The sequence below is a fragment of the Haliotis asinina genome, chromosome 1 (assembly GCF_037392515.1).
Source record: "Haliotis asinina isolate JCU_RB_2024 chromosome 1, JCU_Hal_asi_v2, whole genome shotgun sequence".
Lineage (NCBI taxonomy): Eukaryota > Metazoa > Mollusca > Gastropoda > Lepetellida > Haliotidae > Haliotis > Haliotis asinina.
Window position 1 is genome coordinate 62326650 of NC_090280.1, and position 26531 is coordinate 62353180.

At 41.8% G+C, this 26531-nt stretch overlaps 1 protein-coding gene across 3 annotated transcripts; it reads right to left on the minus strand.

Annotated features, from left to right (window-relative positions):
- Window positions 1–2893: 2893 nt before the first annotated feature.
- On the minus strand, window positions 2894–25010 carry LOC137281725 (centromere protein V-like). 3 transcript variants are annotated; one of them, XM_067813270.1, is made up of 5 exons: window positions 24924–25010; window positions 10822–10923; window positions 9554–9623; window positions 9047–9161; window positions 2894–5995 (listed from the first exon to the last, which is right to left on the minus strand). In XM_067813270.1, exons 2-5 carry the CDS (start codon window positions 10920–10922, stop codon window positions 5874–5876), a joined length of 408 nt encoding a protein of 135 aa, XP_067669371.1. In that variant the 5' UTR covers window position 10923; window positions 24924–25010; the 3' UTR covers window positions 2894–5873. The 3 variants fall into 3 exon arrangements, with proteins under 3 accessions (XP_067669371.1, XP_067669382.1, XP_067669361.1); XM_067813281.1 differs by having other exon boundaries at window positions 2900–5995; window positions 24902–24991; XM_067813260.1 differs by lacking the exon at window positions 24924–25010 and having other exon boundaries at window positions 2900–5995; window positions 10822–10954.
- Between the last annotated feature and the right edge of the window lie 1521 nt (window positions 25011–26531).

Sequence of the window (26531 nt, forward strand, 5' to 3'; positions counted from 1 at the left end):
AGTTAACGCCATGCCTCTTGGACAACTTTGTTAAAAGAATTCATTGATTTGCTCCCAGGGAATACACCGTTGGTGAACAGTAGTTTGGCAGGTGGTGTCTTTCAGATCATTAAAAAATGCAGCTGTTATCCCTTCGCTCAAAAAGAATAATCGCAATCGTAAAATTAAAAAAAATAGACCAGTCTTGTTGCCTTAATAGAACTGAGAAACAAATATAGTGTGGAAACTACGATTCTTGAAAAGGGAACTGAGCAGTCTCCTCAAGTGAGAAAGAACCCCCAGCTACAGTGGAGGACGGTAGACATTGATGAGACACCCTTGTTCACTCAATTCCATTTGGTGTGTGACACTTTTTGATTTACGTTGACCATAATAAGGATGGACATGCATTTGATGTGCTCCAAATATGCAGCGATGTTGAACAATCAGGAAGTATGATTATGGGTGTGATCATGATATATTCACGATAGTCGTAAGTTAATGGCACTCACGACTTTGTTTGCGCTAAGAGAGCTTCGAAAGTTTAGACTCTGGCGTTCAGCAACCCATGCTTGTCGTAAAAGGCGACTAACGGGTGGTCAGGTTCGCTGAGTTGGTTGACACATGTCATTGGTTGACACATGTAATGGAGATAGTTGAATTCTTTATATTTACCCACTTGTTATTTTTATGTTGAGAAATTAATGTAACCAATTTATTTGCACATGAGTCGGATTCCAGGTATCCTTAATAATGATATTGAATCTTATAATGTCGAGCTACTTAGGACGGCAGTTGGTCCGAGCTGACGGGATAGTAAAGCAAGATCGAGCCAGAAAACAGCCAGAAGACTGCAGACTGGCCAGGAGAAGGCAATACAGGGACAAGGAGGGACAAACACTGACCAGCCAGTCCATTAGCCGCCCAGAAGCCAGACTGACCTTCCTGTCCTGTTGTATTTGGTTGAACACTGTCTTAAAATGACGAATTCTTTCTTTGTCAGATCACGAACGTACTGATGGAATATGCCCAAGGTGTTTCTCTCACAATTCCCCCAACCACGTGAATTTCCCTTCCGCACAGTGCCTGCACAGCACTTGTACAACCCTCGCACAGCACTTGCATAACCCTTGAACAGCCCCTGCACAACATTGGCAGAGGCGTGTACAGCACTTGTTCTGCCCTTTCAACCACGCGAGAGCACCAAAAGCTATATATCTGTGAACTTTTATCATTAAATCAAGACATGAAATAAGTTACCTCATGACTATATTTGTGTCATATCATTGGACCTTCATGTGACAATACATAAAGAGGTAGATGACACTCTGATATTTGGTTGACAAGAAAACTAATATATTTCGTAAACAATAAAATTTGTTGTTTAATTTTAGTTAACAAAAAAACATATTAACTGATATTTGGTTGACAATAAAACCTGTTAACTGATATATCTGGTAAAAAGATGTTAAATATTTGGGTAACAAAAAACATATTAACTGACGTTTGGTTAGCAATAAAACCCGTTAACTTTGGATAAAAATAAAACCTATTAACTGATATATTTCGTAAACACAAAACATGTTGTCTAATTTTAGTTAACAAGAAAACATATTAACTGATATTTGGTTGACAATAAAACCTGTTAACTGATATATCTGGTAAAAAGATGTTAAATATTTGGGTAACAAGAAAAAAAAAATTACCTGATATTTGGTTAGCAATAAAACCTGTTAACTTTGGTTAAAAATAAGATATTGACTGATATATTACATAAACAACAAATCATGTCAACTGATTTTAGTGGCTAGTGAATCCTTTTACTACTAGGCTACCCTGCTGCCCACCAGTGAATTGAACCACTACCTCTACATTCCGAAAAAATTATAAAACCACTGAGGCAGGACCTTTTTCATTTTAAAAAAAAATATATACTAGTGTATACACTGAGTAGCAAAAGAAACACAACTCTAGCTTTCTATTAAGTTTTTAAACAGAAGACACTAACATGAAAGTTTACTTTTATCTGGGAAAATCTACAACAGGGATAGGTGACTTGCTTGCTTTCTTTACCATTTGTACTAATTAACGCAAACAGTGATTTGGCTCATTCCCAGCACAACTTCAGCGGTGTTTAACAAACTTCAGCCAGTTTATCGCATCAGTCAGAATTTTACAATGCATGAATGAATGAATGAATGAATTATAGTAAGAATTATATGTGAATGAATGAAAGAAATGAGGAAAAAGAATAAAAGAAACAAGTAAATACGTGAGTGAATGAAAGAATACATGATACAACACGATCATCCCTCCTAAAACATGTTAAAGAATGCAAAACTAGAATAATAACCAGAAACACTGACACAATGCAAAGTAGTATTTCAGTGGCGGATCAGATCAGATCAGCGATATGTCACATTTTTCACACACCTCAAATACACCCTAACATTTTTTTCTAAGATTATGAAACTATCACTATTACTTGCACACACGTTTAACCTTATAGTATGTTCCTCTCATAAGAACTAAAGGTGTATGTGAAAGATGTTTTTTGAAGCAGTAATTAGAAACAAACAGTGCCGTGTAGGTTTTCAATGACCAATCAGAACAAGATCAACTGTTGAAAATAAACTGGGCTCAATCTTAAATACTAAGCTGTCGCCATATTAGCTACACTGGTCACGTGACGAGCTGAGGCATACGTTCAGGGTTTCCTCTCCCTCTGTACATAGTCTCCCTGCTTTTATGACATTTCATTCTTCTTTAAACGTGCGTATCCACTGCAGTTCAGTATATGTTAAAAATGTGTGGGTGAAGTTGATCCTCTGAACCTCTTCATCAACATCATTGCCATTTTACAGGAATCAGTTGCCATAGCTATATGACATTGTGAATAATTACAGACCCTGAATATCATATAAGCTTTTATTGCTGATTAAAGTTCATCACAGTCATCAATGATTATGCATTGGGTCAAATATGAACTTAAAGGGGCACTAGTGCAGAGCAATTCCCTGGACTGGTTTCCTTTTGTTATTCTTTTTCTCCCGCGCCTATCTGGATGATAGTCCAGAATTCATGACTGGTTCATGACCTCTGTTGCGCCACCATATGCGCAACTGATAGTTCAAGTATAGACTGATGAACAAAGATGAAGTCATTTTTACTTCATCATTATGAAGATAAATGAAAAACTCTGAAGTTTAATTATCTGCCATTGGTAACAAAATAACAGTTACTAAGTCAATGTATGTCTTTGTATTTTGTTTTATAACCCTAATTAGTTTATTATATTGGTATGTATTTTGAAAGTAAATAAAAAAGCACACGGTCTGGTTATACTTATGGTGAATTTTTAACATTACTGTAGTATCTAAACATTGTATAGACTGCCAACATGAATCATATTTCACATGCGCACTATATGTGACCTAGTGAATATTGTCTGTAATACAGATTCTGGTGAATGCTACAACAAATATATTAAAACAAGATGCAATATTAAGTTTAAAACAGCTAACAGTTATAGCAAAAATGCCGGGCTATTACCTTGTTCAAGAATGATCCAACAGTATCCACATAAAAGAAGGATATGCCATTCATCTGCAGCTGGTAAATAATCCTGCACTATGTCATGTCTCTTTCAAGTGTCTCATAAGCCAAAAAGTGATACATTGTTTCATGTTTTTCACATTGGTGGTCTCATTGGTCACCCAAGTAAGCACACCTGGCAACAAATATGATATGTCCGCCATTGTAAGTTATTTAGTTAGCAATAATGATCCATCGATCGATCCATCCATCCATGCATCCATCCATCCATCCATCAATGTATAGGTGGTAAATTCTTTGAAGGAAGGCTGTTTTTACACTCGCACTTTAGGACAGGGTGAAGTCAGCACCAGGATATGTCTCATTTGGTAATTGGAAACTCAACGTAATTCAGACCCAGGTAACATACTCAAAAAGTAGATTAAATGATGATCTTTGCAGAAATGGTCTTACAGAGAGCTCTGAATGTAAGTGTAAATTTACCTGTGAAAACCCTCATCATTATTTTATGAAATGTACTTTATATTCTAATATCAGACAACAACTGTTTCAAAACATTAACAGAATTTGTAGCAATAGAGTACCAGCAAACCTACAGTTATTATTAAATGGCAGTGCAGATCTTCCGTACCATGATAATATCCTGATTTTTAAAGAAGTTCAAAAATATATATTAAAATCTAAAAGGTTCAGTGATTGGATATAATGTTACTCATGTAAGGAAATCATATATTCCCTATAATTAGTTGTTTTATATGGCTTATTCTCCTTTTGTATATATCTTTCTATTCCTGTACAATTTTTAGTTTGTTTCACTTCATGCATGTAAGCATTGTATATAGGAGAGGGTTTCACTAAGTTGGGATAACTTGTACCCAATCCATTCTCTGGAATAAATATGTTTAAAAGAAAAGACAGGGTGAAGTCAGTATAGATTTAGAAGTCTACACACATAAACTCTTTCTTTTGAGAAATCTGCTGTGGAAGATAAAAGTAATTAATAAATCAGTGTGTTATCAGTTAATCCTTTGATCAATGTTTGTTTTTCAGCTGATATATGTTGAGTATTCACTCCAGCCAGGGGAAATGCCAAATGGAAAGCTTTGTCGAGTAAGCTGAGAGTTGTTACCACTAATGATACCTGTCATAAAGTCATTAACTGACCATCAAGTGAATAATGACAAATAACATGTGTAGGTTTATACCACCAAAAGTGGGTTACAGCAAGGGAAAAGTAATCGTAGTATTGCATGCAGCCTGAAAACACTTCAGGGCTGAAACTGTTTTGAGGATACCAACGGAGCATTTGCTGTGTACTTGGGTAAGTAGGATTCACCAGCTTTTCACCTTAGAAAATTTTCAGATTTTTCTACCAATGGCAAAGTCATTGTTAATAGTTTCAATCAAGGGGCGTAGCTACCCAAAATTACACATTGCTATGAAGGCTGGGTCAATCATCAGTAGTATCTAAATATAGAACTTTGTATCTGTTGGACTTACGACACGAAACAAATGGCTTCAAATGAAATATTTTTACATGACACAGTTAAATATCAAGGCAAAATATACATAAATAAGATCAGATTGAATCAGTCACTATACCATCCAGGAATTAGAAAATCTACAGAAGCCTCCACTGCTGGGATACTTTATTAAAATCAGAAATACTAGGGATATTTTCAGATAGCAGCATGTGATGGGCATTCACCCTTCTCACTGTTTAGGGTGAAGAAATTCTGCCAATGTGGACTGTAGCCCAGTCCCCATGTCTGTTATGGTTGATGCAGCAGGTGCTGACCAACTTGCAGCTTGGTTTCATAATAAGACTGTTGGTGAGAAACATTAATCACTCTGCATTAGTACCCTTTTTAAGCATTTCCGAAAAGAAGAAAAATAGGGAAGAAGCCATGTATCTTGTCCAATTTGGAAGGTCGGAAGGTCGTTCCTTTAGGACAAGATAATATTTGACTGCTTCATGTGAAACTTTTGCTGACATAGATCCTGTTTGTTTGTTTGTTGTTTAGGACTGCACTCAGCAATTTTCAGCTCTATGGCAATGGTCTGTAAACAATCAAATCTGCAACACAACCCTCTCCGCTCACTCATGGAACACAATTTCAAAAATGGAGCATAAGACAGGAACATGCCTAGGAATAAAATGAGTCAGTCACAAATACTAAGGCCTGCAGATTCTGAGACCTAAGGGAGACAACTCTGTACTGGTAGTTGTCTCCCTCAGGTCAACGTTTCACCTTGGCCTCTCCAGATTAATTAGGAATTCAAACATCAGAAAAATGGAAATTAATGATATTAAAACAAGGTGAAATTCAAGGTACTGTTTATGTCTTTGAATACTTGGAGATATCAGAAGTTTTCATGAAATCCTCCCAGTTCTGGCCATCGACCTTCTCTATCTCAATCTTCTCCACGGTTCCAGCGTCAAGGCAGTGAGGGCTGACACCTGGTGGCGATAAACAAAACCACAAATCAAACCAGGGACTTTGATATGACATGCGAAACCTTTAACCACTAAGCTAACCAACCAGTCTGTTATGTTTTATAGCTAGCAGTGTTTGCCTTAATGCAGAAACCTGTGTTTTTCATGCAAAAAAATTCACACAAACACACAAAAAATATTTAGCACGTATATTTTGGATGCATAGATTCTGATCTACTTAATTTTAAAAAGTACCATATGAAAAAACCAAGTAATTTTGAAATGATTCCAGATTGTAATGAAAATTTCATGTGAGAAGGATTAGGACTACATATTTATAATGTTATTTCTGCAGGCGCTCATACGAAACCTCAACGTGAACACTGCAGAGGCACGGTAGATCCGAATAGCCATGGGAACCATTTCACAGAATATTTGTTGCTTTGCACAGTCTACAGCAACTTGAGTTTTTCTTCTCCTATGTATATATGGAACTAAAATTGATTGAGATAATAAGATTTTCATAAAATTATCCACTGTTGTATTTCAGCAGTTAGCTCAGTGAACTGATAAAGGCTTTTGTTTGGAAATTATACCATTTAAACAAAGCAGGGGATATTGGTTTTACAAGATTGATAAAATGCAAATGATGACGCAAAGAAAGGACCAAACAATGAAGAGAAATTAAGGGAAAATGTGAGAATTTGTTTCAAATTGGAATTTGGAAATATTTCATCTGTATGGATATATATTACTCCTTTCTCATACGCATTGGCTTTGGCTAATTGTATGCTCGTAAAATGGAATATCATCTACTTTTTTAGAATGGCATATGTCAGGTCTAAAAACAATCAATCAAGACACACGGTCTGACCATGTCATCCATTTTCAACCATTCTCCAAAGAATTTTACATTGGCTGGGATACATCACACAATGGAATTCCAATTCTGAACGAGTGAGTGAGTGAGTGAGTTTACTTTTATGCTGCACTCAACAATATTTCATCCATATGGCAGCCGTCTGTAAATATTTGAGTCTGGACCTGACAATCCAATGAGCATCAATCAATCTGTGTAATTAGGAACCGATGGCATGTGTCAACCAAGTCAGCAAGCTGGACTACCTTATCAAGTTAGTTGCCTCTTACAACAAGCATAGTTGCCTTTTGTGGCAAGCAGGGGTTGCTGCATCAGACGATATCTCCTGGGTATACGTTCACTATACCCTGGATGCATCCACGGGTCAGTGCGATAACTTTGTTACCTCCCTTAACTGCCTCCGTATTCTCACAGTAGCCAGTCAGCTAAGCTGCCATTACAGCTTACATTAAGCTTCCCAGCGTACATGCCTGATTGGATAAAAAGCCTGGCAAGGGAGGTAATAAATTCATCGGGTTGATCCATAGATGCATCCAGGGTATAGTGGAGACTTACTGGAACGTATACCCTTGAGATAGCAAGGATGGAGTTGCTGAAGGCCTATTCTATCCTGAATTTCCGCGGGTCACTTTCCAAATGCGCAGAAGCAACATATGTCTTATGATCGTAAACAATTACACGACTACCAGCCTGAACTAAGTGAAACCTTATCTGTAGGAAGTAGAGTTGGGAATTGGTTGAAATCTTACAACTGATGATTGCTTCATTTCCAACAAGTAATCATATGGTTGGTGTAATTTTTCAGATTTTTTATTCAAGTCATTTTTGCAGGTATGTATAGCATGATGCAACTTGCTAGTTTAAAGTGATGACGAATATATATTGAACATAGACTTCCTGGCATCTTCAAGAAAAATTCAGTAATGACTATTCAATAAGTGAAGTGAGTTCTCTAGGAATTAAACATGTTTTCATGACATGACTACTTCAAAGATATGTACCACCGTCAATTTTTTAAGGACTAAAACAGTATTTCCAAAATCATTTGTATCTGATCATGAGAAAATGTGATTAATAGTGTGGTCGTTTGATCAGTGTGATTAATCTTTGATTATTTCAATTAATTGGAACACCACAAGTAGGAAGGTGGATTCCCTTGTCCAGCTCAATGACCTGGGGAGTCGAGGTCAGAAAAGGTAACCTCAAATCTATGCTGGTCTTAGATGACAGCGGAAGATAATATTGCCAAGCACAGCGATACACTTAGGAGATAAATATCATGTGTTGGCCAATTTCCGGGTGTTATTGAGTATTTGAAGCACGGGAAGGCATTTGGAACTGACGACGTCAGCCGGGGGTTTCAAATGAAATATTCCTGTGCTTCAAATACTCAATAACACCCGGAGATTGGCCAACACATGATGTTTATAGACATTGTAAACAAAAAAGTAAACCAAAGGGGTTTTACTGTCTGCACTTGTTTACATCGAGTAGGGGTACAGCAGTGAAGTGTCATCAGCAGGCTGTTTCAGCTGGTTCCCATGGTAGCATCTGGAGTTGCTCATTTGTGACGTCATTCTAACTTTACGTCACAATATGATTTGAATGACGTCACCACTGTTGATGACACAACAAAACAATTGTTTACGTGTCAATACGCAGTGAATAGTCTTGCAGTTTCCGGGAATCTAATACCAATTGATCATGTTTTTCAACCAATCAGATTACAGAACACAGTGACTTTTGGTTTACAATGTAGAAGTGTAGAAGCAAGCACTGAACACATAACCCTTCGTCCCACTTTGGGACATGATAAACACTGATACTGACGTATACAATGTGACAAAGATCAGCAGCTCACAAGACTTTCTTCTTGACTCCAAACTTTACATACATGTTAGGTAATAGTTTTGCCAGTTACTGATTACATTAATTATTTATGGAAATAGTAGAAAATAAAATTATAATAAACTTCAAACTAGCAAAAAGTCACATCTATGGTTGACAATTAACATGTCTGTAAAGATGGACATAGATTTGGGACGTAAGGATGGATGGGAGGACAGAATGAACGTTATATACACATTTAATAATTGCATGACCTTAAATATGACCTTGGAAAAGAGCAAAACAAGGAAACTCTATCGATAAATAGACCGTGATATATAGAACAGATATAACAATTATTTGCTCACCATAGCCATCTGGGTTTGATCTGGGAGAGTAGAAACTTTGGACACCACACGTCTTACAGAAGGTGTGTTTAGCCTTGTGGGTGTTGAATGTATACGTTGTAATGTTGTCTTCCCCCTGAAAAATTATTACAAACAATTTGGGGAGAACAATGCATGATGAGGAGGTAAATCAAATCTCATCTTCAGCATGATTGGCAAATGCTTTAACCACTAGACTACCTGATGCCTCCCACAAAGCGAGTAAGTGATTGAGCAGTCTGACATTGCTTTGAATAGTACTAAAGTAACATCAGAGAGTGAGTACAGTTTTACACGGCACTCAGCAATATTTCAGCTATATGATAGCGGTATAACACTACAGTAATAACTGAGTCTGGACCAGACAATTTAGTGATCCTGGGTGATTTACATCTGGACCTGACTGAGGAAAGCCCAGTGTGATATAAGACTTAAAGCCTTCAAAAGATACAAAGGATTTTCACATTTTCCTAATTAACCAAATCCTACCTTGATGATCTCAAATCTGGACTTGGGAATGATGAAATGCTTGTTTCCTTTCTTTACACAGACACTGCAGCTGAAGGAAGCAACAAGTATATTCAATGATATAACAACGATGATATTCTTCATAAATGTCCTAAGGTGTTCATCAAATCTTACAATGCTCACCAACATGGTTTTCCATAATATAAATGAAAAAAAAAACCATTTTGCCTCAGCAAGGTATATTGATGACTGGCAAAAAGCAAAGTGTTTCCATATATGCTAATGCATTATTATTTGTTGACAAAATCTAACAAGGTGACTCTTTGGGTTTTCATATTTTGCTATTTCTTCCCTTAGATGGTTCCTAATTTACTAACATTATGAGATTCTGACTGGAAAATCACTTGACGTCTAACCGTATAAATGGTGTTCCAATTACTTGAAATATTGGAAGATTGGTGATCAGACGACCGAGCAATCGATTGCATTTTCTCATAATCGAACACAAATGATTTGGTAACTGTTGTTACATTCTTCGAAACAATTGATGATGGAACATATCTTCAAAGTTGTCAGGGCCTGAAAACATGTTTTACTCTTAGAAAACTCACTTCACTAACTGAAAGTTCATCACTGAAAGTTCATTTCTTGAAGACTCCTTGAAGTCGTGTTCCTGATATAATCGTCATCAATTTAAAGTATCAATTTGCTTGATGTCATAATATCTGCAATAACAGCCTGGATAAGGAAATCTGAAAAAGGACGCTAACCAATCTTTTTGATGATTGTTCGTTATTATGAAGCAATTGTGAATTGTGAATTGTGAAATTTTAACCAATTCCCACTACTACTAAAACCACACATTCAGGCCTGTTTTTCTCATTGCATGTGGTTCCACGTTTTACACCAAACCATCACAGCTGTGTTTTAAAGATGATAATAAAATCGAATTATATGAGTACCCATGTCATACCATATATACGACATGAGAGTCTACAAGTTGGTAATGTATTTCCAATACAAGAGCGAGGGAATTATACCAATATTTTGGCACGAGTGATATGGGAACGAATATAGATTTCTATTTCTTACCAAAATTGTCAAATTGGGGAAAATAAATCTACATTCAAATATAGACTGGCACCTGCCGTGGCTGTATGTAGAACGCAATGTCATAGAAGAAACATTAACACGATATTTTACCCTAGGGCATTATATGAAAAATATGAACGATGATACTTTCACCCTCATAAGGTAATAAATCCTAGTATCATTCAAAGGTCGCCTACTTGCAGTCAAACACATGGAGCACACTTGGAGCGTAAACCTGGAACCTGACAGCACCACAGTGACATCCTCCCTTGTGCAGGACCAAATTCTCTCCACTCATACTGTAACACATGTAACATATTGTAATATGCAACATGGAGAGGATCTGGACTGTTTATCTGGAACCCGACAGTGGTCTCATACTGTAACAAATGTGACATATTGTAATATGCAGCATGGAGAGGATTTGGAGTGTTTACCTGAAAGCCGACAGTGGTCTCATACTGTAACAAATATAACATATTGTAACATGAAACATGGAGAGGATTTGGAGTGTTTAAATGGAACCTGACAGTGGTCTCATACTGTAACAAATGTAACATATTGTAACATGCAATAAGAAGAGGATTTGGAGTGTTTATCTGGAACCTGACTGTGGTCTCATACTGTAACACATGTAACATATTGTAACATGCAATAAGAAGAGGATTTGGAGTGTTTATCTGGAACCTGACTGTGGTCTCATACTGTAACACATGTAACATATTGTAACATGCAACATGAAGAGGATTTGGAGTGTTTAAATGGAACCTGACAGTGGTCTCATACTGTAACAAATGTAACATATAGTAACATGCAACATGGAGAGGATTTGGAGTGTTTACCTGAAACCTGACACTGGTCTCATACTGTAACACATGTAACATATTGTAACATGCAACATGAAGAGGTTTTGGAGTGTTTATCTGGAACCTGACAGTGGTCTCATACTGTAACAAATGTAACATATTGTAACATGCAACATGGAGAGGATTTGGAGTGTTTACCTGAAACCTGACAGTGGTCTCATATTGTAACACATGTAACATATAGTAACATGCAACATGGAGAGGATTTGGAGTGTTTACCTGAAACCTGACAGTGGTCTCATACTGTAACACATGTAACATATTGTAACATGCAACATGGAGAGGATTTGGAGTGTTTATCTGGAACCTGACAGTGGTCTCATACTGTAACAAATGTAACATATTGTAATATGCAACATGAAGAAGATTTGGAGTGTTTAAATGGAATCTGACAGTGGTCTCATACTGTAACACATGTAACATATTGTAACATGCAACATGAAGAGGTTTTGGAGTGTTTATCTGGAACCTGACAGTGGTCTCATACTGTAACAAATGTAACATATTGTAATATGCAACATGAAGAGGATTTGGAGTGTTTAAATGGAACCTGACAGTGGTCTCATACTGTAACAAATGCAACATACTGTAACAGGCAACATGGAATGGATTTGGAGTATATACCTGGAACCTGACAGCAGTCTTATACTGTAACAAATATACCACACTGAAACACAAAACATGGAGAAGATTTGGAGTGCACACATGGAACCAGACAGTGGTGACTCATACTGCAACACATGTAACACACTGTAACATACAGTAACTGTTGCCAAGAATGGAAGATAATGGCCGAAATGGTTACAGCCAACACAAAGGCACAAGGATTATTGTTATCATTTATTCTGCCACATACTCTGTGTAAACATTGTCTACATTCCTTCTTGAAAGAAAACGGTTTAACATCAATGATGAGAAACAAGTGGCCCAGAAAGGAACTAAGACGATCAGGGCTTCATCTTGACCAGGTCAGGATGGAAACAGAGAAATAACTGCCTAATTTGTTTTCATGACCTCACCAGAACAGAGCTAAGATACCATGGTTATATATGCACCTGTTCAGAATGGCACTGGGATAAGGTCATCTACATTTTGAGAAAAGTTTCCAAAATCATGGAATACAAGCCATGGCCTTGAAGAGTTAACTGTCCCTTGCCTTAAAACTGTCTCCTTCTTTGCTGCTTTCACATCACCTCTTAAAAAGCTTTTCTTTTCACTATTAGTCACACTCAAATATTATTTTTATTTGTAGAGCTTTGATCACCCACTCACCATTTGGATTTGGTGCTGTATAAATGTTTAGTAGTGTTATCATTATTTCTACTAAAAGGAGACCCATGAAGATCCGGGTTAGATTTGATCTTCAGTAACCTATGCTTGACGTCAGAGGCAACTAAAAGCATTGGATGGTCAGGCTCACTCACTTGGTTGATGTATGTTATTGCTTCCCATTTGGGTAGATTGATGCTCATGATGTTGATCACTGGATTGTCTGGTCCAGCCTCAATTTACAGACTGCTGCCATATTGCTGGAATATTGCTGAGTGCAGTGTTGCAGAATAAACCGAACATCAAATCTATATACATTTATATACTAAAATCCTGAGAATAATCATCATAATGAAAGCGAATGAAAGCAATGACAGCCAACTCAAACTGATACAAGTGACTGAGATTGGTTTTACATTCAGCTTTACATACTGACACAAGTCCATTTTAATACCACTGCAAAATACACTGTGGGGAATTAAAGAAGTTATATAACATGACGGGTTAATGAGGTATGGCACCAAAGATATGATTCCCAGACAAGTGTTATGAATTGAGCTTATTGCTCTGTACGTCCTGAACACATCAGTGAAACTCTAGTCATTAAGATTTTAAAAATGAAAGTCTTGGTTTATATTATCTAAATGTGAGACATGTGCATTTAAAAAAATTAGCCAGACAATATAAAAGATTACTGATCAACTTAAAATTTCATGGGCTGCTGATAATATTGACTTGGAACTGAGACCTCTACTTCATTCTACCTTGTAAATTATTATCAACGTAGATTAATGTTGGCATTTGACTAAAATTAAGTTACTTGGAGCATATATAGTCTGGTTCATAATTATTGAGAATTTTTCTTCTTACTTTGAGCTATCCTAACACCTCAACTGATTCACTGATACTTAAAACTAAGTAATGGTATAAGGGAGGTAACTCATCTTGGCCTACTGAGTATAGTACAATTAGAGTTACCTCCCCTGAATTTGTAGCAGACGGCATTTTCCTCCGTACTGTCAACAATGTCTGCTGAAGATAAAAGAAGGTTGATTTTTGAGTTGTGTAATCAAGGAATTGATGATGTAAATACATTGGCAGAGAGAACAGGAACTCCTCTTTCTACTGTGTATAGGATTAGGAAGAATTTTAAAGAGGGAAAGGATTTTGGGCACCAGAAAGGAGCAGGGAGACCCAGAAAATTGGACTTCTCAGATCGCGTCCGGCTGGGAATTTTAGCGTCTAAAAAGCAAAGGGCAAGCATCTCCAACATCAGGTATGAAATGATAGAAAGGGGATCAACAGTTGTATCAAAATCTACAGTTAGAAGAAATTTGATTGATCTTGGATGGGAGAAAAAGACTGGAATTCCTTCTCCTCTCATGAAACAAGAACATACAGACAGGCGTGTTGAGTGGTGTTTGGCACATGAAAACTTTGACTGGGAAAATGTGATTTTTACTGATGAAAGCTCAATATGGGTATATCCCAATAATGTGAAAATATGGACAAAGTCTGCGTCAGCACCGTTGTATCGACGACCTAAATACAGCCCAAAGTTTCATGTATGGGGAGGGATATCCTTATTAGGAACGACCCCGCTGTGTGTGTTTGAGGGAAATCTGACAAGTTAACGCTACACTAACATATTAGATAATTTTCTCCTTCCAAGTACACATGTGTTTTATGGAAATGACTGGATTTTGCAGCAAGATAATGATCCTAAACACACTGCAAAACATGCCAAGCAGTGGTTTCAGGAGAAAAATGTGACTGCATTACCATTTCCTGCATATAGTCCTGACTTAAATCCCATTGAGAACATTTGGGGGATGATGAAGGAATGTGTGAATCAAAAGGGGTTGACAAAAATTGAAGACATGAAGAGAGAAGTGGTCCGATACTGGGACAGCATAACTCACGAGACACTAACCTCTCTGATAGGAAGTATGCCTACCCGTCTTAGACTGTGCCGTGAAGCTCAAGGAGACTTGATAAAATATTAAATTGTTACCTACACAACATGAAAAGGTCAGTTCACTTTCACAATACATTCAATTTTATCTGATTTGTTCTCGTTTAATAATAAGAAATGCTTTAGCTATTCTCAATAATTTTGAACCATACTGTATAAGTATATATTCAACAATATTTGAGTTGAAATGGTTGGCTCTTACTACGGTAAGGTAAATATTATGGTATACGGCTTTTGGTCATGTATGTGAGATGTGATCACAATGCATAAAATTAACAAGCGCCAAACATTACAGTGCTTGATAACACTGAAAACAATAGCCATAATCTTTCTTATTTTGAAAGAACAAAACTGTCATGTCATGACTTGATAGAAATGACAGTACATAAATCATAAATATCAAATATTTGGATTGTATTATGGCATGCTGAAAAAAAGGCAAAATACTGTGGTTCCACTAATACTGCAGTACACCATTTCATCCCTGAAGAATACTTGTAAAATATTTATGTTCAGGCATATGGCACCATAGCAAGACATGAATCTCAGACATCTGCATTTCAAAAGAAAGATGTAACAAGGTATGAATTTACTTTTTTTGTTTGTTAAAATTAACATGCAAAATTTTAAAACACAAAGAGAAACTCATGACAATCTGAAATGGATTCAAAAGAGCTGCTCAGTCTCTACAGGTCTCTGTAAGTGGGGAGGTGGGGTAGAAAAGTTGTGAAAGCTAGTCATGCTGAAGACCCAGTTTCGGTTCCTGACATAGGGGTGTCAGGTTGACATGGAAGTTTGGATCACAAGTTAACATGGGATTCTTGGGCTGACATGGGGGTCTTGGACTGACATGGGGATCTTGGGCTGACATGGAAGTTTGGAACTGACATTGAGATCACGGGTTAACATGTGATTCTTGGATTGCCATGGGCATCTTGGGCTGACATGGGGGTCTCGGGTTGACATGGGGTCTTAGGTTGACATGGGAGTCTTGGGTTGACATGGGTTGGATTGACATGAAGTCTTGGGTTGACATGGGAGTCTTGGATTGACATGTTAGTCTTGGGTTGACATGGGAGCCTTGGGTTGACTTGGAAGTTTGGAATTGACATTGAGATCACGGGTTAACATGGGATTCTTGGGTTGACATGGGGTCTCAGGTTGACATGAAGGTATTAGGTTGACATAGGGGTCTTGGGCTGACATGAACGTATTAGGTTGACATAAGGGTCTTGGGCTGACATGAAGGCACTAGGTTGACATAGGGGTCTATGGAGTCTTGGGCTGACATGAATGTATTAGGCTGACATGGGAGTCTTGGGCTGACATGAATGTATTAGGCTGACATGGGAGTCTTGGGCTGACATGAATGTATTAGGCTGACATGGGAGTCTTGGGCTGACATGAATGTATTAGGCTGACATGGGAGTCTTGGGCTGACATGAATGTATTAGGCTGACATGGGAGTCTTGGGCTGACATGAATGTATTAGGCTGACATGGGAGTCTTGGGCTGACATGAATGTATTAGGCTGACATGGGAGTCTTGGGCTGACATGAAGGTAGTAGGTTGACATGGGGGTCTTGGGCTGACATGAAGGTGGTAGGTTGACATAGGGGTCTTGGGCTGACATGAAGGCAGTAAGTTGACATTGGGGTCTTGGGCTGACATGAAGGTAGTAGGTTGACATAGGGGTCTTGGGCTGACATGAAGGCAGTAGGTTGACATTGGGGTCTTGGGCTGACATGAAGGTAGTAGGTTGACATAGGGGTCTTGGGCTGACATGAAGGCAGTAAGTTGACATTGGGGTCTTGGGCTGACATGGAGGCAGTAGGTTGACATTGGGGTCTTGGGCTGACATGAAGGTAGTAGGTTGACATTGGGGTCTTGGGCTGACATGAAGGCAGTAAGTTGACATTGGGGTCTTGGGCTGACATGAAGGTAGTAGGTTGACATTGGGGTCTTGGGCTGACATGAAGGTATTAGGTTGACATAGGGGTCTTGGGCTGACATGAAGGCAGTAAGTTGACATTGGGGTCTTGGGCTGACATGAAGGTGGTAGGTTGACATAGGGGTCTTGGGCTGACATGAAGGCAGTAAGTTGACATTGGGGTCTTGGGCTGACATGAAGGTAGTAGGTTGACATAGGGGTCTTGGGCTGACATGAAGGCAGTAAGTTGACATTGGGGTCTTGGGCTGACATGAAGGTGGTAGGTTGACATAGGGGTCTTGGGCTGACATGAAGGCAGTAAGTTGACATTGGGGTCTTGGGCTGACATGAAGGTAGTAGGTTGACATAGGGGTCTTGGGCTGACATGAAGGCAGTAAGTTGACATTGGGGTCTTGGGCTGACATGAAGGTAGTAGGTTGACATAGGGGTCTTGGGCTGACATGGAGGTATTAGGTTGACATAGGGGTCTTGGGCTGACATGAAGGTAGTAGGTTGACACAGGGGTCTTGGGCTGACATGAAGGCAGTAAGTTGACATTGGGGTCTTGGGCTGACATGGAGGTATTAGGTTGACATAGGGGTCTTGGGCTGACATGAAGGTAGTAGGTTGACATTGGGGTCTTGGGCTGACATGAAGGCAGTAGGTTGACATTGGGGTCTTGGGCTGACATGAAGGTAGTAGGTTGACATTGGGGTCTTGGGCTGACATGAAGGCAGTAAGTTGACATTGGGGTCTTGGGCTGACATGAAGGCAGTAAGTTGACATTGGGGTCTTGGGCTGACATGAAGGTGGTAGGTTGACATAGGGGTCTTGGGCTGACATGAAGGCAGTAAGTTGACATTGGGGTCTTGGGCTGACATGAAGGTAGTAGGTTGACATAGGGGTCTTGGGCTGACATGAAGGCAGTAAGTTGACATTGGGGTCTTGGGCTGACATGAAGGTGGTAGGTTGACATAGGGGTCTTGGGCTGACATGAAGGCAGTAAGTTGACATTGGGGTCTTGGGCTGACATGAAGGTAGTAGGTTGACATAGGGGTCTTGGGCTGACATGAAGGCAGTAAGTTGACATAGGGGTCTTGGGCTGACATGAAGGCAGTAGGTTGACATTGGGGTCTTGGGCTGACATGAAGGTAGTAGGTTGACATAGGGGTCTTGGGCTGACATGAAGGTGGTAGGTTGACACAGGGGTCTTGGGCTGACATGAAGGCAGTAAGTTGACATTGGGGTCTTGGGCTGACATGGAGGTATTAGGTTGACATAGGGGTCTTGGGCTGACATGAAGGTAGTAGGTTGACATTGGGGTCTTGGGCTGACATGAAGGCAGTAGGTTGACATAGGGGTCTTGGGCTGACATGAAGGTAGTAGGTTGACATAGGGGTCTTGGGCTGACATGGAGGTATTAGGTTGACATAGGGGTCTTGGGCTGACATGAAGGTAGTAGGTTGACACAGGGGTCTTGGGCTGACATGAAGGCAGTAAGTTGACATTGGGGTCTTGGGCTGACATGAAGGTAGTAGGTTGACATAGGGGTCTTGGGCTGACATGAAGGCAGTAAGTTGACATTGGGGTCTTGGGCTGACATGAAGGTAGTAGGTTGACATAGGGGTCTTGGGCTGACATGGAGGTATTAGGTTGACATAGGGGTCTTGGGCTGACATGAAGGTAGTAGGTTGACACAGGGGTCTTGGGCTGACATGAAGGCAGTAAGTTGACATTGGGGTCTTGGGCTGACATGGAGGTATTAGGTTGACATAGGGGTCTTGGGCTGACATGAAGGTAGTAGGTTGACATTGGGGTCTTGGGCTGACATGAAGGCAGTAGGTTGACATTGGGGTCTTGGGCTGACATGAAGGTAGTAGGTTGACATTGGGGTCTTGGGCTGACATGAAGGCAGTAAGTTGACATTGGGGTCTTGGGCTGACATGAAGGCAGTAAGTTGACATTGGGGTCTTGGGCTGACATGAAGGTGGTAGGTTGACATAGGGGTCTTGGGCTGACATGAAGGCAGTAAGTTGACATTGGGGTCTTGGGCTGACATGAAGGTAGTAGGTTGACATAGGGGTCTTGGGCTGACATGAAGGCAGTAAGTTGACATTGGGGTCTTGGGCTGACATGAAGGCAGTAAGTTGACATTGGGGTCTTGGGCTGACATGAAGGCAGTAAGTTGACATTGGGGTCTTGGGCTGACATGAAGGTAGTAGGTTGACATAGGGGTCTTGGGCTGACATGAAGGCAGTAAGTTGACATAGGGGTCTTGGGCTGACATGAAGGCAGTAGGTTGACATTGGGGTCTTGGGCTGACATGAAGGTAGTAGGTTGACATAGGGGTCTTGGGCTGACATGAAGGTGGTAGGTTGACACAGGGGTCTTGGGCTGACATGAAGGCAGTAAGTTGACATTGGGGTCTTGGGCTGACATGGAGGTATTAGGTTGACATAGGGGTCTTGGGCTGACATGAAGGTAGTAGGTTGACATTGGGGTCTTGGGCTGACATGAAGGCAGTAGGTTGACATTGGGGTCTTGGGCTGACATGAAGGTAGTAGGTTGACATTGGGGTCTTGGGCTGACATGAAGGCAGTAAGTTGACATTGGGGTCTTGGGCTGACATGAAGGCAGTAAGTTGACATTGGGGTCTTGGGCTGACATGAAGGTGGTAGGTTGACATAGGGGTCTTGGGCTGACATGAAGGCAGTAAGTTGACATTGGGGTCTTGGGCTGACATGAAGGTAGTAGGTTGACATAGGGGTCTTGGGCTGACATGAAGGCAGTAAGTTGACATTGGGGTCTTGGGCTGGCATGAAGGTGGTAGGTTGACATAGGGGTCTTGGGCTGACATGAAGGCAGTAAGTTGACATTGGGGTCTTGGGCTGACATGAAGGTAGTAGGTTGACATTGGGGTCTTGGGCTGACATGGAGGTATTAGGTTGACATAGGGGTCTTGGGCTGACATGAAGGTGGTAGGTTGACACAGGGGTCTTGGGCTGACATGAAGGCAGTAAGTTGACATTGGGGTCTTGGGCTGACATGGAGGTATTAGGTTGACATAGGGGTCTTGGGCTGACATGAAGGTAGTAGGTTGACATTGGGGTCTTGGGCTGACATGAAGGCAGTAAGTTGACATTGGGGTCTTGGGCTGACATGAAGGTAGTAGGTTGACATAGGGGTCTTGGGCTGACATGGAGGTATTAGGTTGACATAGGGGTCTTGGGCTGACATGAAGGTAGTAGGTTGACACAGGGGTCTTGGGCTGACATGAAGGCAGTAAGTTGACATTGGGGTCTTGGGCTGACATGGAGGTATTAGGTTGACATAGGGGTCTTGGGCTGACATGAAGGTAGTAGGTTGACATTGGGGTCTTGGGCTGACATGAAGGCAGTAGGTTGACATTGGGGTCTTGGGCTGACATGAAGGTAGTAGGTTGACATTGGGGTCTTGGGCTGACATGAAGGCAGTAAGTTGACATTGGGGTCTTGGGCTGACATGAAGGCAGTAAGTTGACATTGGGGTCTTGGGCTGACATGAAGGTGGTAGGTTGACATAGGGGTCTTGGGCTGACATGAAGGCAGTAAGTTGACATTGGGGTCTTGGGCTGACATGAAGGTAGTAGGTTGACATAGGGGTCTTGGGCTGACATGAAGGCAGTAAGTTGACATTGGGGTCTTGGGCTGACATGAAGGTGGTAGGTTGACATAGGGGTCTTGGGCTGACATGAAGGCAGTAAGTTGACATTGGGGTCTTGGGCTGACATGAAGGTAGTAGGTTGACATAGGGGTCTTGGGCTGACATGAAGGCAGTAAGTTGACATAGGGGTCTTGGGCTGACATGAAGGCAGTAGGTTGACATTGGGGTCTTGGGCTGACATGAAGGCAGTAAGTTGACATTGGGGTCTTGGGCTGACATGGAGGTATTAGGTTGACATAGGGGTCTTGGGCTGACATGAAGGTAGTAGGTTGACATTGGGGTCTTGGGCTGACATGAAGGCAGTAGGTTGACATAGGGGTCTTGGGCTGACATGAAGGTAGTAGGTTGACATAGGGGTCTTGGGCTGACATGGAGGTATTAGGTTGACATAGGGGTCTTGGGCTGACATGAAGGTAGTAGGTTGACACAGGGGTCTTGGGCTGACATGAAGGCAGTAAGTTGACATTGGGGTCTTGGGCTGACATGAAGGTAGTAGGTTGACATAGGGGTCTTGGGCTGACATGAAGGCAGTAAGTTGACATTGGGGTCTTGGGCTGACATGAAGGTAGTAGGTTGACATAGGGGTCTTGGGCTGACATGGAGGTATTAGGTTGACATAGGGGTCTTGGGCTGACATGAAGGTAGTAGGTTGACACAGGGGTCTTGGGCTGACATGAAGGCAGTAAGTTGACATTGGGGTCTTGGGCTGACATGGAGGTATTAGGTTGACATAGGGGTCTTGGGCTGACATGAAGGTAGTAGGTTGACATTGGGGTCTTGGGCTGACATGAAGGCAGTAGGTTGACATTGGGGTCTTGGGCTGACATGAAGGTAGTAGGTTGACATTGGGGTCTTGGGCTGACATGAAGGCAGTAAGTTGACATTGGGGTCTTGGGCTGACATGAAGGCAGTAAGTTGACATTGGGGTCTTGGGCTGACATGAAGGTGGTAGGTTGACATAGGGGTCTTGGGCTGACATGAAGGCAGTAAGTTGACATTGGGGTCTTGGGCTGACATGAAGGTAGTAGGTTGACATAGGGGTCTTGGGCTGACATGAAGGCAGTAAGTTGACATTGGGGTCTTGGGCTGACATGAAGGTGGTAGGTTGACATAGGGGTCTTGGGCTGACATGAAGGCAGTAAGTTGACATTGGGGTCTTGGGCTGACATGAAGGTAGTAGGTTGACATAGGGGTCTTGGGCTGACATGAAGGCAGTAAGTTGACATAGGGGTCTTGGGCTGACATGAAGGCAGTAGGTTGACATTGGGGTCTTGGGCTGACATGAAGGTAGTAGGTTGACATAGGGGTCTTGGGCTGACATGAAGGTGGTAGGTTGACACAGGGGTCTTGGGCTGACATGAAGGCAGTAAGTTGACATTGGGGTCTTGGGCTGACATGGAGGTATTAGGTTGACATAGGGGTCTTGGGCTGACATGAAGGTAGTAGGTTGACATTGGGGTCTTGGGCTGACATGAAGGCAGTAGGTTGACATTGGGGTCTTGGGCTGACATGAAGGTAGTAGGTTGACATTGGGGTCTTGGGCTGACATGAAGGCAGTAAGTTGACATTGGGGTCTTGGGCTGACATGAAGGCAGTAAGTTGACATTGGGGTCTTGGGCTGACATGAAGGTGGTAGGTTGACATAGGGGTCTTGGGCTGACATGAAGGCAGTAAGTTGACATTGGGGTCTTGGGCTGACATGAAGGTAGTAGGTTGACATAGGGGTCTTGGGCTGACATGAAGGCAGTAAGTTGACATTGGGGTCTTGGGCTGGCATGAAGGTGGTAGGTTGACATAGGGGTCTTGGGCTGACATGAAGGCAGTAAGTTGACATTGGGGTCTTGGGCTGACATGAAGGTAGTAGGTTGACATTGGGGTCTTGGGCTGACATGGAGGTATTAGGTTGACATAGGGGTCTTGGGCTGACATGAAGGTGGTAGGTTGACACAGGGGTCTTGGGCTGACATGAAGGCAGTAAGTTGACATTGGGGTCTTGGGCTGACATGGAGGTATTAGGTTGACATAGGGGTCTTGGGCTGACATGAAGGTAGTAGGTTGACATTGGGGTCTTGGGCTGACATGAAGGCAGTAGGTTGACATAGGGGTCTTGGGCTGACATGAAGGTAGTAGGTTGACATAGGGGTCTTGGGCTGACATGGAGGTATTAGGTTGACATAGGGGTCTTGGGCTGACATGAAGGTAGTAGGTTGACACAGGGGTCTTGGGCTGACATGAAGGCAGTAAGTTGACATTGGGGTCTTGGGCTGACATGAAGGTAGTAGGTTGACATAGGGGTCTTGGGCTGACATGAAGGCAGTAAGTTGACATTGGGGTCTTGGGCTGACATGAAGGTAGTAGGTTGACATAGGGGTCTTGGGCTGACATGGAGGTATTAGGTTGACATAGGGGTCTTGGGCTGACATGAAGGTAGTAGGTTGACACAGGGGTCTTGGGCTGACATGAAGGCAGTAAGTTGACATTGGGGTCTTGGGCTGACATGGAGGTATTAGGTTGACATAGGGGTCTTGGGCTGACATGAAGGTAGTAGGTTGACATTGGGGTCTTGGGCTGACATGAAGGCAGTAGGTTGACATTGGGGTCTTGGGCTGACATGAAGGTAGTAGGTTGACATTGGGGTCTTGGGCTGACATGAAGGCAGTAAGTTGACATTGGGGTCTTGGGCTGACATGAAGGCAGTAAGTTGACATTGGGGTCTTGGGCTGACATGAAGGTGGTAGGTTGACATAGGGGTCTTGGGCTGACATGAAGGCAGTAAGTTGACATTGGGGTCTTGGGCTGACATGAAGGTAGTAGGTTGACATAGGGGTCTTGGGCTGACATGAAGGCAGTAAGTTGACATTGGGGTCTTGGGCTGACATGAAGGTGGTAGGTTGACATAGGGGTCTTGGGCTGACATGAAGGCAGTAAGTTGACATTGGGGTCTTGGGCTGACATGAAGGTAGTAGGTTGACATAGGGGTCTTGGGCTGACATGAAGGCAGTAAGTTGACATAGGGGTCTTGGGCTGACATGAAGGCAGTAGGTTGACATTGGGGTCTTGGGCTGACATGAAGGTAGTAGGTTGACATAGGGGTCTTGGGCTGACATGAAGGTGGTAGGTTGACACAGGGGTCTTGGGCTGACATGAAGGCAGTAAGTTGACATTGGGGTCTTGGGCTGACATGGAGGTATTAGGTTGACATAGGGGTCTTGGGCTGACATGAAGGTAGTAGGTTGACATTGGGGTCTTGGGCTGACATGAAGGCAGTAGGTTGACATTGGGGTCTTGGGCTGACATGAAGGTAGTAGGTTGACATTGGGGTCTTGGGCTGACATGAAGGCAGTAAGTTGACATTGGGGTCTTGGGCTGACATGAAGGCAGTAAGTTGACATTGGGGTCTTGGGCTGACATGAAGGTGGTAGGTTGACATAGGGGTCTTGGGCTGACATGAAGGCAGTAAGTTGACATTGGGGTCTTGGGCTGACATGAAGGTAGTAGGTTGACATAGGGGTCTTGGGCTGACATGAAGGCAGTAAGTTGACATTGGGGTCTTGGGCTGGCATGAAGGTGGTAGGTTGACATAGGGGTCTTGGGCTGACATGAAGGCAGTAAGTTGACATTGGGGTCTTGGGCTGACATGAAGGTAGTAGGTTGACATAGGGGTCTTGGGCTGACATGAAGGTAGTAGGTTGACACAGGGGTCTTGGGCTGACATGAAGGTACATGTATTAGGTTGACATGTGAGTCTTGGGCTGACATGAAGGTAGTCCCCATGAAATAAGGACATATTAATAAATTATGGCTAAGAGTGGGTTCGTGTAGGGGGATCAGCAAGTTAAATATTACAAAAGTATGTCTAACAAATATGGGGTGGAAATGGGGTGGGGCTGTCATTGATTTTGTACGTGAGGTGTGGATGTGGGTGTGGGTGTGGGTGTGGGTGTGGGTGTGTGGGTGAGTGTGGGTTAGTGTTTGTGAGAGTGTGTGTGTGTGTGTGAGAGAGAGAGAGAGAGAGAGAGAGAGAGAGAGAGAGAGAGAGAGAGAGGGAGAGAGAGAGAGAGAGAGAGAGAGAGAGAGAGAGAGAGAGAGAGAGAGAGAGAGAGAGAGAGAGAGAGAGAGAGAGAGAGTGTGTGTGTGTGTGTGTGGATTCACAAGTACTCCACATATATCATCATCACCCCACTGCCATAAAGTGTGGACAGTCTCGAAACATACTTGGAGAGTGTGAAGCGCTAATAAAATATGAAACATCGTTGGAGCATCACGTCATCATGTCATGTCATGTCATCATGTCATGTCATGACAACAATAGCAGATATTGATTCTCGTTTCTAAATATATTTATATAGTTTCGTCTGCCTATTAGCCTCTGTGCATCCCGACTATGAGTTAGAAGTGTCAACGAATTCTCTATGAGCATGTACTATTTTTAGTCAGCGTTCACTCTCCGCCAACTTCAGAACTATAGTACTGGTGTAATGTAGCGAACATGACTGTGCGTGTCGGAATACGAATACTGTAGTTATACCACTAACATCAACGGTAACTATTGCTAACCTCGGCGTCAATGCTTCCAGAAAGTTTGAGCTGGACTGATTCACCAAAAGCGTGGCAAGCAGGCGGAGGAGACAAACTAGAGTTACCCACCCCTAGATGTTGAATGAAACGTTCGTACAATCAGCACACTAGGATTTATTCGTACAGAGATAATCAGAGTCGCGGGCTAAGTTGCATATCATGTGATTGTACTTCACTCACGTTTGTAAACAGACGCCCTTGTCTTGAAATCATGATAAACTGATGTTCTACAAGTGTTACCCTGAGGGTACATGTGGGTATACCCTTCTTTCTAGGCAATCTGTTTACTTTGGAATGAAATGGGTTCCTGACCTAGTTTTCCTGGATTAAACCCAATACTGATTCACAAACTTCAAGGAAGAACTTGCATTTTGGTTTCTTGTACAGCGAATGAGGGGTGCAGGCGTGTAAAAGGACGTGTGCATCCCACCTTTTCTCGATAGTGTGCAAACACCCATCCTCCCACACCCCACCCCACCCCATTTGCCACGATGGAAATGCTGTTTGAAATATATGTCATGCAGCCTTATATATATGTGTGATATGATTGGATTAACTAGAGGCATTGATTGAACACACAAAACAAAATGACACCGAGTCAGTTCACTAAATAGTAATATTTCAGTAGGTTAACAGGTCTCATAATAAACTTGGTGCACTTTTAGCACCCAGTTTCAACTTTGGATGACTCACAGTCCTAAACCCTTGAAACAACAAACGCTAAATCAAGACATTGCATCAGAAGGTTTTTTACCCTCAACCCTACGTGTCGACGCTTCGGTACGACGCCACACACCCTTTCTGAAAAAGCTATATCCGCCAGTTCACCTTCCGAGCCCTGCTCTCAGTATACAGAGAGAACTTATCAAGTCAGCGATGGAGCCCCGAATCAAGCACTACTCACCGCAGAGCTAACAAAATAACGCAATAGAATTCATGACAGTTTTGAGTCCTGGGACAACCCCCGTCCGAAATACAGGCCTACGTCATGCAAGAAAGACTCAAATCACATCTGAATTATCAGTTACTTTAATTGGTCACCCCGAAACTTTATTAGTTTCCATCAAGTTCCCCAGTTATAACATGACTTCTCTAATTAGCGTTCAGGCATTGGCATATCTAACAAACATCTAATTAACATTTCAGACCGGTGACCGATAGAAGATACTTAATCAGATCAGATCCTTCGTGTGCCACTTTATCGACAAACTGACCATCTATATCCCGAATGGCCATCCAGCTAATTGTGTAGAATCACAACATCCAAGCCTTCCTCATTATTTAGGTCAATTCAGACGAATTGCCATTCCCCAAGAAAATGGAATCAATAGGAATTCGGTTACTCAGGTCAATGCACTTTCCAAGTACATTGACCCCTCCCAACTTGCAATTTACTTTACACTCTTCTTTAAGTGCGTGCGTGCACATTTAATTTTCATCCATCTTCATGAGTGTGTGAGTGGCCATTCAAAAAACATTTCCACTCGGAATCCATTTATGCATTTTCTTGGGAAGAACTTACGTGTCCCAGCTGTGCTATTGCTGGAATAGCGATAAACGGCGTAAAATCGCAGTCAGTCAGCCAGT